A 16,146-nucleotide genomic window follows, 5' to 3' on the forward strand; every position below is an offset into this window, starting at 1 on the left:
TTTTTAAAAAGTTGATTTCGCTTTTATTCAATACAAAAGGATTTGGGTTGTATTTATCAACACAGCCCAAAATGAAACCCCAGTGTCCAGGATCTCTGCTTAGCAGTGAGTCATTCAGCCTCCCGTCAGACACAAGGAGAAGCCTGACCCTGTGGCTACATCACCTTCTCTCTCTCCAGGCCCGGCTAGCTGTATTTCAATCTCATACTAGACCGGCTCTGGCCCTGAAGAGATGCATCCTGAAGGAAGACAGTGTCTCCATCTCTTGCCATAGATGAAGTCCTGCCTCTGGCAAGTCCTCTTTGCTTGGAACGCAGCACAAGCCCTTCCCTCCCAGTTGCCTTAGTTCCTCTGCACTGTCCGTGACAGGGAAAGCACGGCCATGCCAGAAAACCGGACGACTCAGTCAGCTGCCTTTGGTGCCACCTCTGAGGAACCATTCCAGATGACTCTAGTGTCCTGTGGGCCTTCTTGGTCAAGCCCTTATTGGTTCTTTTTGCTTTCCTTCTTGGCTTTCTTCCTCAGCTGAGCAGCACTTGCCTTGGGTTTCTTCACTGTCTCCCAAGTCTTAGTTCCAGGACTGTGTGAGTCCTACAAGAATCAATTCAGAAACGGTCAGGGAACCTTCACAGCTAACAACTGGCTGACAGCTCGCTTTGGGAGCTCAAGTCACCCTCCTGGGCAGCTTTGGCTGCCAGTACTAGAAACCACCTTTCCGACATTAGGGCACGCTAGAAACTCCACCTCTATCTTAATCCCAAAAGACCCACACAAACTAGAATCCAAAGCCATCTCCTGCAAGGCAGCGCCTGCACAGGGTTGGACACTGCCTGGCAGTGCACAGAGCACAGCAGTAAGATGAGTCTGCACCTCAAGGCTTCTTGCGTGCATCAGGTACAGCACACACACCGAAGGACGGACAGAACAAACTACGCCTCTTTCAGCAGTGCCGGGACACACTACCGTAGGCAACAGCTACAAATTGTTCCCTCCCTGCCTATTGTCTGTGCCTTTCTATCAGCCTCAGAGAGCATGACTTACTGGCTTATGGCACATGGAAACTGGCACGATTACAACTGACGCACTCTCTGTGAGCTGCAAAGTGGCTCCGCAGAAGAGATCGTGGTGCAGCACATTCTCCACCAGCGTGGGCTCAGGGATCTCAGCTGGGGAGAAATGCCCTTCAGGAGCCTGCTGCTCTCCCACTCTCAAGGAGGCTGCTTTCTACAAGAGGGGAAAAAGAGTCATCATTCTCTCATGCACATTGGTGTTACAGACTGACTTAGCTGTTCTGAAGATATCCTTGGCCTACTGACCCAATAACAAAGAAGGGCATGAAACGCAGTTGCATCATCTTTTACCACCTGCCGAGGAAAAGATTCCTCCAACTTGAGCATTGCTCCACTTGCAAGTGAGGGGAGCAGGAGCTGAAGAGGATAGGTGGACATGAAATAAGGGAAAAGCTTAACAGAAAGCAGATCTGTTGCAGACAGTGCCACAAGCTGTGTTTGAACAGCACTGCCTTAGCGCACGCTTACAGTAAGGCACACCTACCTGGCAAGGGTCACACAGGCACCTATTGCTCCCCTGAGTCCCAACTCCATTTCTCAGCCACTCACGCTCTCCTTCCTCAATGTTCTGCAACAGAAGAAAAGTCACAAGACAGAAATTCAATTCATCGCAGACGTCATCAAACCTCCCGTCTCAGTGCACTCGCACTCATTTCTCTGCATGGTAAATCAGGGGAGTGCTTACTGAGTGAGCGGCATGTACTGCCAATTGCTAGCAGCAATCTATGCCTAACTCTAAACTACTAACAGTAACCTATGCCTAACGCTAAAACTAAACACTAAAACTACGCTAACACTAACATCAACAACAAAACCCAGAAGGGGGACCTAACTGCTAAAAGGGGAAGATGGAACTGGAGGCCTGCAAACCGCGGAGGAGCAACAAGGTGGAGGAGGAGCAGATGTTAAACAATGCCACCCAGCTAATGCTGGGGGTGGGGCCGCGCGGCGGGTAAGGAGCCCAGCGCCCGGACCAGCGATGGCGGAGCTGTGACCGCGCCGATGCGGGGCCTGGCACGGTGGTGTGGTGCCAGGCCAGCTGTGCCGCAGGCGGATCCACTTCCATGGGCTCCTCTGGAGGTGGATCCACCTCCATGGGCTCCTCTGCAGGTGGATCCACCTCCATGGGCTCCCCATGATCAGTCACAGCGGAGGTCCGGGTGCAATGGAACCGGGCTCTCTTCCTCCTCTCCCTCCTCCACTTGATGGTCACGGCGGGCCCCCTCCTCCTCTTCGGTTCTGGGGCCCCCAGCTCCCTCTTCCCATTTAAAACCACGCTATCCTCTTCTCTAGCTCTCTTCATGCTGGACATGGCTGCCACCTGCCCAGCACTCTTATCTATTATACCACTCGCATTAAGAAGCTTTTGCTTTCCCTTTCTTACTCAGAGTACAGAAACATTTCTATTTTTTTAAGAAAAAGTTAAGAATCTAAATAATATCTCTGAGACAAGAGACCAATCATCTGACAAATTCCACATGGGTATGAAGTATCTCGCTGCGCCCACATTGCTCTCAGGAGGTGCAATGTATGAACTATGAAATTTAAAGCCATATAGCAGATTATGTGAATTTTTGTTATGCAGCAAAAGACAGATGTTATGTGTATTTTGGTATGCTTAAAATAAGAAAACAGAAAAGGCAGCAGAAAAATTCACTAAACTCATACCCAGGTGGAAGAGGACTTTGACTGACTGTAGTTAGTGCCTGAGTTGCAGGAGTTACTGGCTGGACTTGTCTTGATACTGGAGGTGTGGTGAGTGCAGCAGTTGCAGGAGCTGTAGTTGCTTCTGTTCCCCCCTCAGGGCTTGGTTCTGAAGATGTATTTGCAGCTGCACCTGCCAGTGAACCTGCACTGGCCCCATCATTCTCTGTGGATGTGGATGGAGAACCATTTACACTTCCTACGACGCCAGACATGTCATTGCATTTCTCTCTGTATTGGTAATCTATTTCAGAATTTGTAAGTCACAAAAGTAGATGTGCAAAAGGTGGTGGTTTGAAGTAGTATGCACATATAGCCACATTTTCTATTTCACACACACACACAGACACACACAAAAGGCAACTTTAGCTGCACTCTGTAAAAATGCTTCAATCCAAGAACTATCAGCTATTCAGCTGCACAGCTTTGATATGACAAAGAAAAGTTATTCACTAAAGCAACTTGTCTGCATTTTCTAAACATTAGATGATTATAAAGAAAAAGCTACTTGCTTGCGTTGATGGATTTCCCATTTAATATTTGCAACAATTTAAGAGGCAGCGTGCATAACATTTTCAAGAAGAGAAAAATTAAGGCTGTGGAAGGGAGAATACATGCATTCTTTAAACGCTTTCAGATTTTTTTTCCCATGCAGGCCATTTGGTAGGCAGTGTTAAGAACTATACACAAGTCTTATTACTAAACTACACTGCCTTTATCTTTTAAAATAATTACTGCAGCCCAGTTTTCCGTCCAGCCTCAGTATTTATCAATTGTGACAATAAGATCACCAAAACACATGGTAGTGTATGCATGTGGAGGAGTTAACCTGAAAACACCTACCACTGTCTTAAAGCTTTGTAGTTTCTAAATTATAAGATGTACTAAAAAACATATTTATTTTCACGCAATCAGTGTTTGAAGTGCTGCTGTTTCAAATAATTTAACCAGGACTGTAGAAACAAATCACTAGTCTTTCAAGCTCCAGTATTATCTACTTGAGGCAGTTCTGTAAGTCCTTCAGCACATTTGTTCACGGGTCTCATTAAAGTTAACTGAATGCAACAGTAGCACTCACTCATGTTCTTTTGGCACCAGCTCCAACATATTTAGCAGTATCGCTGCAATCATCACTTACCTGTCGTGGAAACAGAAATTACTTATAAGAGGAACAACGATGCTGAATGCAAGCTGTTAAAATAGAAGTTATATATCCAAGAATTTACCCTGAAAAAAACTGTAGTTAAAAACACGCATTGGAAAACGTTACGTTCATTTTAAGACTGTACAGAGAATCCACAGCTTTGAAGTGGATGTCTGGCCCTAGAATACGCACCAGCTACTGATGTGGGTCTGCGGGGTGTGGGTGGAGGTGGTCAAAAAGGCCTGCGAGGTCGAGAAGGTTTGCAGCTTCCATTGGTGAGTAGTGGGGAATCACTGCCATTAACAGTCTTGTTTTTATTTGAAGCAGCATCTTCAGAGCTTTCAAGGCCATCTGAGTGATTCCTTTGTAGGAAAAGACAGAAAGGAGAACTATACTAAGAGTGTATGGATGACAACAAGTTTTATAAAAGAAAGGAGAATGTAATAATTATGGCTAGATAACTCAATCTTCAGTCTGTGCAAACAGTTTTAAGTTAAAACCCTATGTTTCCAACCACTCCGCTATGGAAAGCATTTTAGGCTCAAACAGGAGGCAGCTGATGATATTAATGAGAGCACAGCAATCCCTAAGTATTTGGAAAAGGAAAAAAAAGGCAGAGCTAGATTCATCTAATGTTGTCCCCAGAAATCTCAGTCATTATCCACAACAAGGTAAAATCTAGGTCAGGCGGTACTAGTGAAGATAAGTAGGACTGCTAGCTTATCAAGAAACGATTATGTCCATTTGGAAAGTTCCATGTTTGTTTCTGTTAATCATGAAACTTTGCTTTGTGGTAGAAACTCCACTCTCCATTAATAAAAAGGTGAAAAGCAGGCAGGAGACCCAAAGAACCTGAACCCAGGGAGAAGCAGATATGCTGAATTCAAACCTAACCTGTCAGGAGAACTGGAATCTAAAGAAGAGATGAAACTCTGGGGAGCGTAACACAGGACCTATTATGGCAAAAGAATATTACTTAGGCTGCAATCTGAGCTCTGCCTGGGTTCCTCAAAACTAGAGGAGAATGGTCTTCTGCAGATACTCCTTACTCTTCATCCCAATTAATATCTTGCACAACTGCAAAATGCCAATATGTTCCTTCTGCAAATGTTACAATTTCTGTGAAATGTTTTTGGACAACTCATGATGAAAGCAATTCCTACTCCCTCATCCCTCAAACCTTTCCCACAAAAAAGCCTTCACAGAATATATCATAAGAGGAAAATTCTACTCATTCAATTTATCTCATGCCTGCCACGTGTGTAGTGGTTTTCTATTTGTTTCTTTTTGTTCTGAGCAAATCCTCTATGTAAGATGATGTTGAAGTTCACACCTTAAAGCAGAGCTTATATACTGCTGCTCGCTGGGGATATTACAAGACAAGAAGGGGATATTTTGAGACAAAGCACCTCATCGCTCATGTTTTTCTTCTGTAATCACTCATAGGCTCCTGTCCTTGCTTTAAAACATTCTGCTACTGCTATATCATAATTCCTCATTTACAACAGTACAACACATTACATTGTTCGTAATGCTGCCTTGTTACAAATGCCTAGACATAACAGCTCAATCAGGGCAGTTCACATGGAAACTAGTATCAAAACTATGCATTTTTAAAAACTCAAGTTTACCACAAAAGCATCCAAAACTGTTCTTTGGTTAAAAACAAGCAACACCATAAATGGCTGGATAGAATATCAGCAGTCTACAAAGCCAAAATGTGAATAATAAATGTGTGCAATGGTACGGTGAAGTACCTGACGTTCACATTTGTTGTCACGATGTTCTGCTAAACTTAATTATCTCTGGGAAAAAAACACAACAAGTGGAGCTTCTACTAAACTGAATCTTTTGGGAAAAGTAATATATATATATTACCTTTTGGAAATGTAATATGTATCTATTTTAAATACTTCCATCAATATTTTCCTTTCAAATGTGGAATCTGAACAATTGCCACATTTTGCCACATTTTGCCATCAGTACTTATTCATAGACAGAATTTCAATAATGCTTCAGATTACATAGTGTGACAGTATTTTCTTGATTGAGCTAAAAGAAATGGGAGAGATAAAAGTATTTTAAAATCTTCATTTAATCTTACTTAATATATTCTTCTTTGTTTTCTTCCGTCACAAGAATGTTGCTACCATTTGGCTTCAAATCATGGCTTTGGATTTCACCTAGAATTTCTTTAGCAACTGAGAAAAACACTTCCAAGCAACATTCTTAAATATCATTCTCTCTGCAAGGATGAAAATGTAATTATTAATAACCAGGTCCAGACTGTGCACGCAGTAGAAGAGATGGGTACGAAGAATATAAGGACTTTTCTTAACTCTTTAGAGCTCACGAATCAAGTTAAGGAAACGTTACACAATAACTGTGGTTTTGTAAGATTTACAGACTACACCTCACTGATGTGCATAAGCAAACTGTGCACTAGGTACAGTTGTATCCTTAAATTCATCTGTCACTGGGCTGACAAATTACCCACCGCCTCTAAGTGGAATGCCTATAGAATACAAAAACCTTTGAAGTAATGACATTGTTGTATGTTTCATTACCTGCTGCCTTGTGAAGTAATAGCAGATAAGAAGGAAAAGATTTAGAATGCTTAATGAATTATCTTCAACTCCAGTATATTTATGGGACTATCTTGTAAATCAAAATATTCCAAGCTCCTAAGTTAACAAAATAATATGTTCCTGAGAAAGAGGAATTTTCTCATTAGAAACTTCAAAATAAGAAGAACCTTAATTCAACAAACATTGCTCAGATCTCTGTTCTGTTTATGTGGTTTAATAGCCAGAATAACAGGTGCAACATTGCAATTTATATGTTGGTATGTGCTTCTCTATAGCAGTGATGCACATATGCAGGGGTGCTGTACTGGGGCAGGCAGGGACAAGGTTGCTGTTCCCACGGCAGCCACACGGTGCTGTGCTTTGCACTTGCTGCCAGAGCAGCACTGGTATCACAGCCATGTTTTGGCTCCTGCCAAGCAGTGCTGGCACAGCATCAACTCTGCAGCCCCTGAGCCAGCAGGCTGGGCGTGGGCAAGAGGAGGGGGAAGGACATCAGCAGGGCACTGATCTAAACTGATTGAAGGGATATCGCATACCATACGATGCCACACACAGCATGAGGAGCTGGGGAAGGGCCACAACATGTACTGAGGCCTTGCTTTCCAAGGGGTGGCCAAACACTGCTTACTACTGAGAGAAGCTGCAGATTTCCCATCCCTGGGGGTCTCCAAGGCCAGGCTGGATGGCAACCTGGGCAAGCTGATCTAGTGGCTGGCAACCCTGCTGGCAGCAGTGGAGCTGGAACCAGGTGGACTCTGAGGTCCCTTCCAACCCAGGCCACTCTATGATGAGCAGAGGATAATTGTTTTCTCTCCTTGTATGGCCTTTGCTTGGTGTTTTTCTTTTTCCTCCTTTTCCTTTAAATTGTCCTTATCTCAACCTATGAGCATTTCGTTCATTTATTTTCCAACCACATTTTCTCTCCCCCCTCTTCCTTTGAGGGGCAGTAACAGCATGGTGTGGTGGTGTTCTGTTGATAACTGGTGTGAAACCACCACTTGATGAACATTTCCCCAACATAAAATGTAAATGCCCTTAACTATAAACATAGAAACATCATTACTGAAAACATCACCGTGATGTATTTAGTGCTGTGATGCAACAGTGCTTCTCAATTTGATCTCTCCAAAATACAATACAAAACCTCAGGAGAGCTGATGGATGGCAAAATAAAATTACTTCTTCCTTTCAAATGAGACACCTGCTCTAACTGACTCAGCTTGAGCAGAGGGGCCTCACTAGACGAACTCTCCAGGTCTTTCCAAACAAAGTAATTTTGCAGATTTTCTGAAAAAGTGGGACCAGAAAGTGTTTATTGCAAAGCTTCCTGGGAATTTGCATCATTTGCTTTTTTGGTGATTAATAAAAAGGTATCCTCCCTGCCAGGTGTGATTTTTTTACCGCACATTTACAGTGATTTCCTTCAGCAGTGCTGGTAAGCAGGTCCAGCTACTGACCTCTGCATTTAGAGCTCAGTGCACACTGCTTAGAGGTCTGAAGGTTCTTCTCTGAAATGCTCAGGTACTTCCGTGTTTACTCAAAAGGGGCAAAGCCTTTCATGGACTCCAGATTAGAAGACTTCTGTATCAGTACAGATGCTGTAATTGACATGTAGTTTGTATTTTCTCTAGAGACAGCTTTCAGAAAAGTTCTTGCTACAGCCCTAAGTTTCCTCATTGCTTTTTTTTCTGAGGCAATAAGCTAGAAATTAAAAAAAAACTTCGAACAGCCAAACTAGCCAAAAAAAAACCCCCTCAAAATACTAAGTGTAAATTAATAAAAGCGTATGTAGCCAGCAGAGTGGATAAATTTGAAACTAACACTTAGAGTGAAATGCAAAAGTTGTTTTTGACAAGTTCTGAGTTTTTTATTTCCCTACTTCCTATGTAAGCTTCTCCTGGTAGGACTGCTGGTCCTACTTGGAAACCTACTCAAACTTTTTGTACTTGGAAAGCTCACACAAACTATCACCTGAATGCTGTCTGGCAATGCTGCACACTTTGAAGTAAAGGTGAGGAGGAGGAAAAAGTAATCTGTAATGTCTACAAGTTCTCTTCCATGCCACTAACAAGCAGCTTAGTACTGGTATTCAGAAGGCTCTGTGCTCTCTTTTGATCCATTTTAGCAACACATGCATCAAAAGAACTATACAGAGAATAAATACAACACACTTCTGCACCAAAAGACCTTCAGGTTATCAGATGTTATTTAAAAAAACCAAAACACTGTTTTGAAATGTGCAAATGATAGTGCTGAACAAGTGTCTAGCTCACCTTTACTAATAGACAAATGCAAAGAGGTGACTATGTTTACAAAAGGTTATACTGCTCTTTCACTCTTAGACTCTCCACAGAACGTTAATGGAGTGACATTGTTCTTAAGGTAAATTTTGTTACAGATGGTACTTATTAGAATTTATTCACAAATTCCTTGCCCCTCGATTAAAGACCAATTAGTGTAAATTTCTTTCCTGTAGCTTTCTCTCACTGTTGTATTTGCTTGATTTCTAAAATCCAGTAAGTCACAGGATAACAAGGATAAAGAAAAAAATACACACCTGCTTGAGATTCTTTAATCTCAAGAATCAAGCCTTCGATCTTTTTTTCCCTTTCAGGTCTCAATTTCACGGCATCTTTACTCAAATGCCCACTACTGAAGTTTCCTAATGAAATGTTCACTTACTGCACCTTCTAGCAGCACATTACCCAGCTCAGAACATGCTACCTTTTCAAAACTGATCCAAAACTCCTATTTCAACTTGTAAATATCTCAAAAGCTCTTTCACCCTTTCTTCCTTGCTTACAATAACAATCCCAAGATTCATCACCAGAGATGCACTACTTTTCGTCTTTCACATTTCTGCTTCTTAAAAATGCATTCATCTCCTAAGCTTTTTAAAAAATGCTTGATCATTCTTGAGTGAAATACGTTTTACCTCTCTAGACCCTTAAACCAGCCTAAGTTTTCAGATTTTTAAAGAATTATTATTTATCATTATAGCAGTAGAAGTTTTAACTATTTATCCCTTCTATTCCTCAGCCTCCAATTCCTGCTTTTAAGTGTCAGGAAAAAAAAAAAAAATCACCACTGTTATTAGAACAAATGGTGCATAACAACCCTGGAAACTTGCTCTTACAAAATTAGTACCGAACTACAATGCTTTAAAACTAAATGCTGTTTAAAATTATTTCTAAGTAGTATTTTTATGATGTTTCCAACACAGTTCTCGTCTTTGTGCAAAAAAACCCCAAACGTATATATATATATTTATATTTGTTTCATGGACACAGTGACACTTGGAGACAGAATTTCACATTTTTGCATGATCTTTAGATATACAAGCATGCCTGTGTGCTAACTGTTAGTTTTTGTTAGTCTCTGTTCAAATAACATTATTAAGGTGTCAGGGCATTAAGAATGACATACAGATAACAGATTTCTTCAATTCAACTTCTCATGCCCACTACTAATATGTTTTAGTACAATACCTGTTGAAATGAGTCTTCAAATAATGTTTTTCTGTCAGATGGGCTCTAGGGAGACAAGAAGGGCAGTAAGGTGACAAAGTTGAAGGGACAGGCTACTTGGGGAGATTGCAAGGAAGTTGCTAAGGTATGCAGGGAGGAAGTTAGGACGGCAAAAGTCCAACTTGAACTCAGACTGGCCACCGCAGTAAGAGAGTAAGAAATCCTCTTATAAATATATCAATGGTAAGAGAAGGACCAAGGAGAATTTCCATCCTTTACTTGATGCAGCGGGGAGTGCAACCACTGAGGATAAGCAGAAGGCTGAGGTCCTCAATGCCTTCTTTACATCTGCCTTTAAAAGGCAGATCAGTTATCATCAGGGCACTTTGTGTCCCAATCTGTAAGTCTGGGATGCTACGCAGAATACACCCCTGGTGATTCAGGTGGAGACAGTCAGAGAGCTCCTCCTCCATCTGGACTGTCACAAGCCCAAGGGACCGGATGGGCTCCATCCTAGGGCGCTGAGGGAGCTGGTGAGGGTGATTGCTGAGCCACTCTCCACTATCTACCAGCGCACCTGGTTAACTGGAGAGGTACCAGTACTACTTGTGATTCCCATCTACAAGAAGGGCTGTAAGGAGGATCTGGGGAACTACAAGCCAGTCCCCAGTCACGGGAAAGTTATGGAGCAAATCATCTTGGGTGAGATCTCATGGTATGTGCGTGGCATCCAGGGGATCAGGCCCAACCAGCACAGGCTCATGAAAGGCAGGTCATACTTGTCAAACCTCATCTCCTTCTATGACTGGGTGATCAGCCTGGTAGATGAGGGAAAGGCTATTTATTGATGTAGTCTGCCTAGACTTCAGCAAAGCCTTTTCCATGGTCTCCCACAGTATTCTCCTGGGGAAACTGGCTGCCCATGGCCTGGACAGGTATAGCCTTCTTTGGCTAAGGAACTGCTAGAGGGCTGCACCCAAAGGGTAGTGGTTAATGGAGCTAAATCCAGCTGGCAACTCCAAGGGGCGGTACTGGGGCCCATCTTGTTTGATATCTTTACTGATGACCTAGATGAAGGGATTGAGTGTACTCTCAGTATGTTTGCAGATGACTCCAAGTTGGGAGGTGGTGCTGACCTGCCTGAAGGCAGAGAGGCACTTCAGAGGGATCTAGATAAGCTGGATCGCTGGGCTGAGGTTCAACAAGGCCAAGTGCCAGGTCCTGCACTTTGGCCACAACAACCCCATGCAGTGCTATAGGCTTGGGGCTGAGCAGCTGGATGACTGTGAAGAGGAAGGGACCTGGGAGTACTGGTTGATGTTCGGCTGAACAGGAGCCAACAGTGTGCCCAGGTGGCCAAGAGGGCCAACAGCATCCTGGCCTGCATTAGAAATAGTGTGGCCAGCAGCAGCAGGGAGGGAATCATCCCCCTGTACTCAGCTCTGGTGAGGCTGCACCTCAAGTACTGTGTCCAGTTTTGGGCCCTTCACTACAAAAAAGGCACTGAGGCCCCAATGTCCAAAGAAGGGCAACAGAACTGATGAGGGGTCTGGAGCACAAATCTTATGTGGAGCGGCTCAGGGAGCTGGGATTGTTTAGTCCGGAGAAGAGGCGGCTCAGAGGAGACCTTACTGCACTCTACAATTTCCTGAAGGGAGGTTGTGATGATGAGGAGGGGTTTGGCCTCTTCTCCCAGGTAACAAACAGGACCCAAGGAAACAGCCACAAGTTGTACTGGAGGAGGTTTAGGTTAGACCTCTCTGAGGTTTTTCTCAGAGTGGTCAGGCACTGGAATGGCTGCCCAGGGAGGTGGTGGAGTCGCCGTCCCTGGCAGTGTTCAAGGGGCATCTGCATGAGGAGCTACGAGATGAGATTTAGTGCTTGTGGTGACAATGGTGATGGGAGGATGGTTGGACTAGATGATCTTGTAGGTCATTTCCAACCTTGTGATCTATAATTCTATGCATCTACCAATTCAAACAATAATTAATTCCTTCCTTCTTCACAGATCTTAACAACTTGGTTTCCTCTTCCTCTCAACACTCTTTCTTCATCCAGATCCTAGCAAGTCCTCTTGGATGCTTTCAACTGCTCAGCAAAATGAAAAATCAGGGAAATTGTTCTCTACTCTGGGAGAGTTCCAAAGCTTTTTGACCAGGGGTAAAACTTGAGTACCTCACATTATTTTTTTCTAACTGTAGGAACTATCTTTTTTTATGTGCACATTACATATTTTCACATTTATCAACAGTTCTTGGAGATCCTAGAGAAAAAAACCAAAGGACATTCTTCCTTATTTCTCCTATTGCTTGGCTACTACTTTGTGTTCCTCCATGACAGTGACACTACTAGCTTATTCATTATTGCTTCTATTTTTAAAATAAGGAATATGCATTTTTTTTTCCATGCAATTCCTTGAAAATTAGTAACGGACAAACCTCAAGCTTTTGAGAGGTCTGAACTGGTCATGAAAAGCATCCAGAAGCTCAGAGGCTTATCCAAAGCTAATCTGAAAATTTCCAAACGTCTTCGCTCTAGAGAGAGGCACAGAAACCCGTTGGATCAGGACTCCCATCACTAACTGGGCTCACCTCTCTCACTCTGCTCCCTCACCAAACATCCAGGACTGGTTTTTACCATGTCCTTGCTGAAGAGCACACAAGATACGCAAGCACACCGTTCTCCCTAGGAAAAACATGGCTCCTAGGCATCTACACTGCAAACCTATAAACAGATGTTTAAATCTTATAGGAATCAGAACAACTTAAAACGTATGCCTGAGGCCCCTGTCTAGCAGTAATGGCTTGCTGAATTTGGGCTCACAATATGATTCCAACTTGTCACCTTCCTGCTTTCCAACTGCCTTCACTGTGCTTTGAAGCTAAGATCCAATGCCTTAATGCCCTTATGTAACAGCATCTACTTCATCAAACACAGAGGAAGGAGCGTCTCAGTAACATACATCACACACCAGCCAGGCTGGTAAAGATAGGTAACTCTTCTGTGACAGCTTCATCGGAACCTTATTGTATTAGCCTTGGTATCACCCAGAACTCATTCCATTCACTGCTTTGAGGGGTCAGAGCCTAAACTCTACTAGAAGACCTGAAATCATCATGAAATCAGGTACACCTGATACAACCACACCACTAAGGCTCCTTTGCTAAACTTCAGTGGTTCCCAATGCTTGCTTAAAAAATAAAATCCAGCGAGAATATCAAGCGCCAACACTTTCCTCAGTATCCCAACATCCCTGCCTTGTCCATCTCTGGCCAGCAGGACTAAATTCAAAGCAGCGCAAACCACAATTCCACACAGGTAGCTTGAAGCTATGTTTAATCTTGCAGATCAGAGCTCAATAAACATTGGCTTGGCACAAGTCACTCACACAGAACAGTGGCTCTGCTATCACCAGTACCTGCTATACATCAAGAAGGAACGTGCTGAGGAAAATGAACACAGCAGCATACAACTAAGAGTTCCTCATGACTGTCAGCACTGAAAGCAAAGCAGGCTGAAGAAAAACCTCAGGTAAATCCATAGAGGACAGCAAAGCAAGGAGGACGAAGGACATGGACTGATCCTGAACCAAACACATTAGACAACAAGAGCCTTGAGAGGACTAGTTGGTTACACAGATAAACAATACGCACACCTGAAATGGTGATTTCTTCTGAAGACTCTAGTGTGTTCCTCATCAAGAAAAAAGATAATACATTAAAAAAATCAGGATGGATATAATTTGAAAATTTTTTTCAACTGACCTGGCATCCTGGCGCAAACTGAAGACAAGACAGGACACCAATACAGAAAAAAAAAGAACTAACAGCATAGGGGGGTGCCACAGAGAAACTGGAAAGTGACCAAATCTCTGCTCAGGTAGAAACCATTGTGTGAAGTAGACAGCTTTTGCCAATGAGGAGCACAGTGGGAGGATGAGGATGAGGAAGGATGCCATCTGTAGCACAGACATTCACACCAGTGGCATAGCGTAGCGCAGAGCTACAATTTCAAAGTGATTGTAAGGTTTTATTTAACAATGCTGTTGTGTGGGATGAGCTCAAACAAGCTGCAAGTGACTGATTAATCAATGCATCTCAGTGACCTCAAAACCTGATTGTCTTGGAAAAAATAAACAGAACACGCCATCTCAAATAACATATAATCAATCTACAGAATTTAATCCAGCAGGCAGTCCTGTGGCCAAATTTTGTGCTGGCAGCAGACTCTTCTTATGACCATTAGGAACATTCCCAGTTACAGAGCTACCACAACTTGGGCAGAAAATATACAGACCCACCTGGGAGAATAGAAAATAAAGAAGCAATTTACCCTCCCCTTATCCAACTCCACTCTCACATTTAGAAGTGAAACTACAACTTTAAATGCCAGGAAAAAATGAGGGAAAAAAAAATCATCTGGTATTTTCCAGGCAAACACCAAGATCATAGAATCACAGAATGTCCCAAGTTGTACGGCATCCACAAGGATCATCAAGTCCAACCTCATGTTCCAAGAAGGACCACCCAAACGCAAACAGTCTTTAAGCTGCAGCAGCTCAGGACCAGGCCCACAGCCCTGGGGAGCCTGCTCCACAACCACTGGTATCAGATGCAGCAAGCACAGGGAGCAGGCAGGTAGGCACAGCAAAGCAGCAAGCAAAGACCAATCTCTGAGAGGGGGCCTGCTTACAGAAGTAAACCTGGGGCCTACCTACAGAAAGCCCTCTGGAAGACCCAGAAAGGCTTTGGGATAGCTGTTAGCTCATCAGCAATAATAACATCATCAGATGGTGGATCGTCTGATGGCGCAGTCACAGCTTTGGACAGAAATTGAGCAAAACATGAAGACTGAATTACTCGAGAACAACAGCAACATTAACCCCACAATGCCCTTATTACTGAGCTAATTAATTCCCAGGTAGTTAGAAACAGATTTGGAGTCTACGCACTTTCTCCTTGCCCACAGAAAAAAAAATAGTCCAAGTTACAGAATGGCGGGGCAGAAATTATAGACTGTGTTGCAATGTAACAAGCTCCAATCTCCATGCACAGTTACGTCTTATACTATTGCCTTTGAAATTCAAGGCTCAGATCAGGAACAAGCCTGCATCTTCATACTGTCACAAGGGTCAGCTATATCCTCACATCAAACAATACGGGATTACGGAGAAGAGCCAAAGAGGTGTTGTCTACAGAAGCGGAGAAGTAAAATTCAGGCAGGACTGAGAAAAAAAAAGCTGTTTGCAGCAACGCGTACTACTGAATAACTTTGAGTGTTTGAAATTACAGAAGACGTTGAATAGCAACTGAAGAGGACTTGTTTCAAGTCAGTCATGGGAGATCTGTGCTTTTTACTAACTAATCTCAACCTATTACCATGGTAGCTGTTACTGAAACAACTTCTGTTCAAGAAGTCATCTTTTAGTTCCATGCTCCTGAGATCACCGGAATACTGCTCTCAGTCTTTGAAATTTAACAGACAGTTATATAAATATTATAAATATTATATATTTATTATGTATATAATAATCCTGAACAACAGATAGTAGCACACTAGGTTGACTTTGCGAGTTAGGATTCTTACAGGAGCAACAGTTTTCATCACTTCCTTCGTTTTGGCATACAGAACAGCTAAAGAAAAAGCAGTTCTCAAGTAATTCTGACGCTTGGAGCATCCGCTTCTTCAAGTTTAAAGGAAAATCATTGTAGAGATGCTTTTGTATTAGTTTTGCTTGGATTCTGAAAGGCAACATGCTAGGAGGCAGTGGGTTCGTTTCTCACCGAACAGATGTTACAGTCCCACTGACCTTCCTTTTTAGTAAAGCCAGATCCAAATTTCCCTCGTGCAGTATTATGTTTGGCTTTGAAACTTGCAGTACATTCAGTGAATGGGGAGCCACGTGTTTCCCACATAGCTGGATTTGGGCTCTGGCATGAAACATAATTCTTTGCAGTTGTTTTCTTTGGAAGAGCAACAACTTACCTGTTAAGGGAGCTTCACGAAGATTTTGTGCTCTCTGAGAACTATCTGACATAGCATCTGTTCCATAGCTTTTAGCAGACCACCAATGAGATGATACACTCACACTGGAGTTATTACATTTCATTTCCTGAATTTCATTCTGTTAAAGACAGTGTTTCAATTAAGAGAATGTAAAGGTATTCCATAGG

General features: G+C 42.9%; 1 protein-coding gene across 1 annotated transcript in view; it reads right to left on the reverse strand.

Annotated features, from left to right (window-relative positions):
- The window catches only part of LOC149911611 (RANBP2-like and GRIP domain-containing protein 8), a 21,304-nt gene continuing 5,158 nt past the window's right edge, over positions 1–16,146 (reverse strand). The window contains exons 7-12 of the mRNA XM_090133576.1: positions 15,959–16,097; positions 4,111–4,280; positions 2,739–3,912; positions 1,555–1,638; positions 1,042–1,224; positions 1–591 (exon numbers count right to left, since the gene is read on the reverse strand). Coding sequence (XP_089989702.1) covers positions 4,114–4,280; positions 15,959–16,097 — 306 coding nt within the window. The 3' untranslated portion in view covers positions 1–591; positions 1,042–1,224; positions 1,555–1,638; positions 2,739–3,912; positions 4,111–4,113. The remainder of the gene's footprint in view (positions 592–1,041; positions 1,225–1,554; positions 1,639–2,738; positions 3,913–4,110; positions 4,281–15,958; positions 16,098–16,146) is intronic.

This window comes from Phasianus colchicus, unplaced genomic scaffold (assembly GCF_987193195.1).
Source record: "Phasianus colchicus unplaced genomic scaffold, bPhaCol1.hap1.1 HAP1_SCAFFOLD_78, whole genome shotgun sequence".
Taxonomy (NCBI): Eukaryota; Metazoa; Chordata; class Aves; order Galliformes; family Phasianidae; genus Phasianus; species Phasianus colchicus.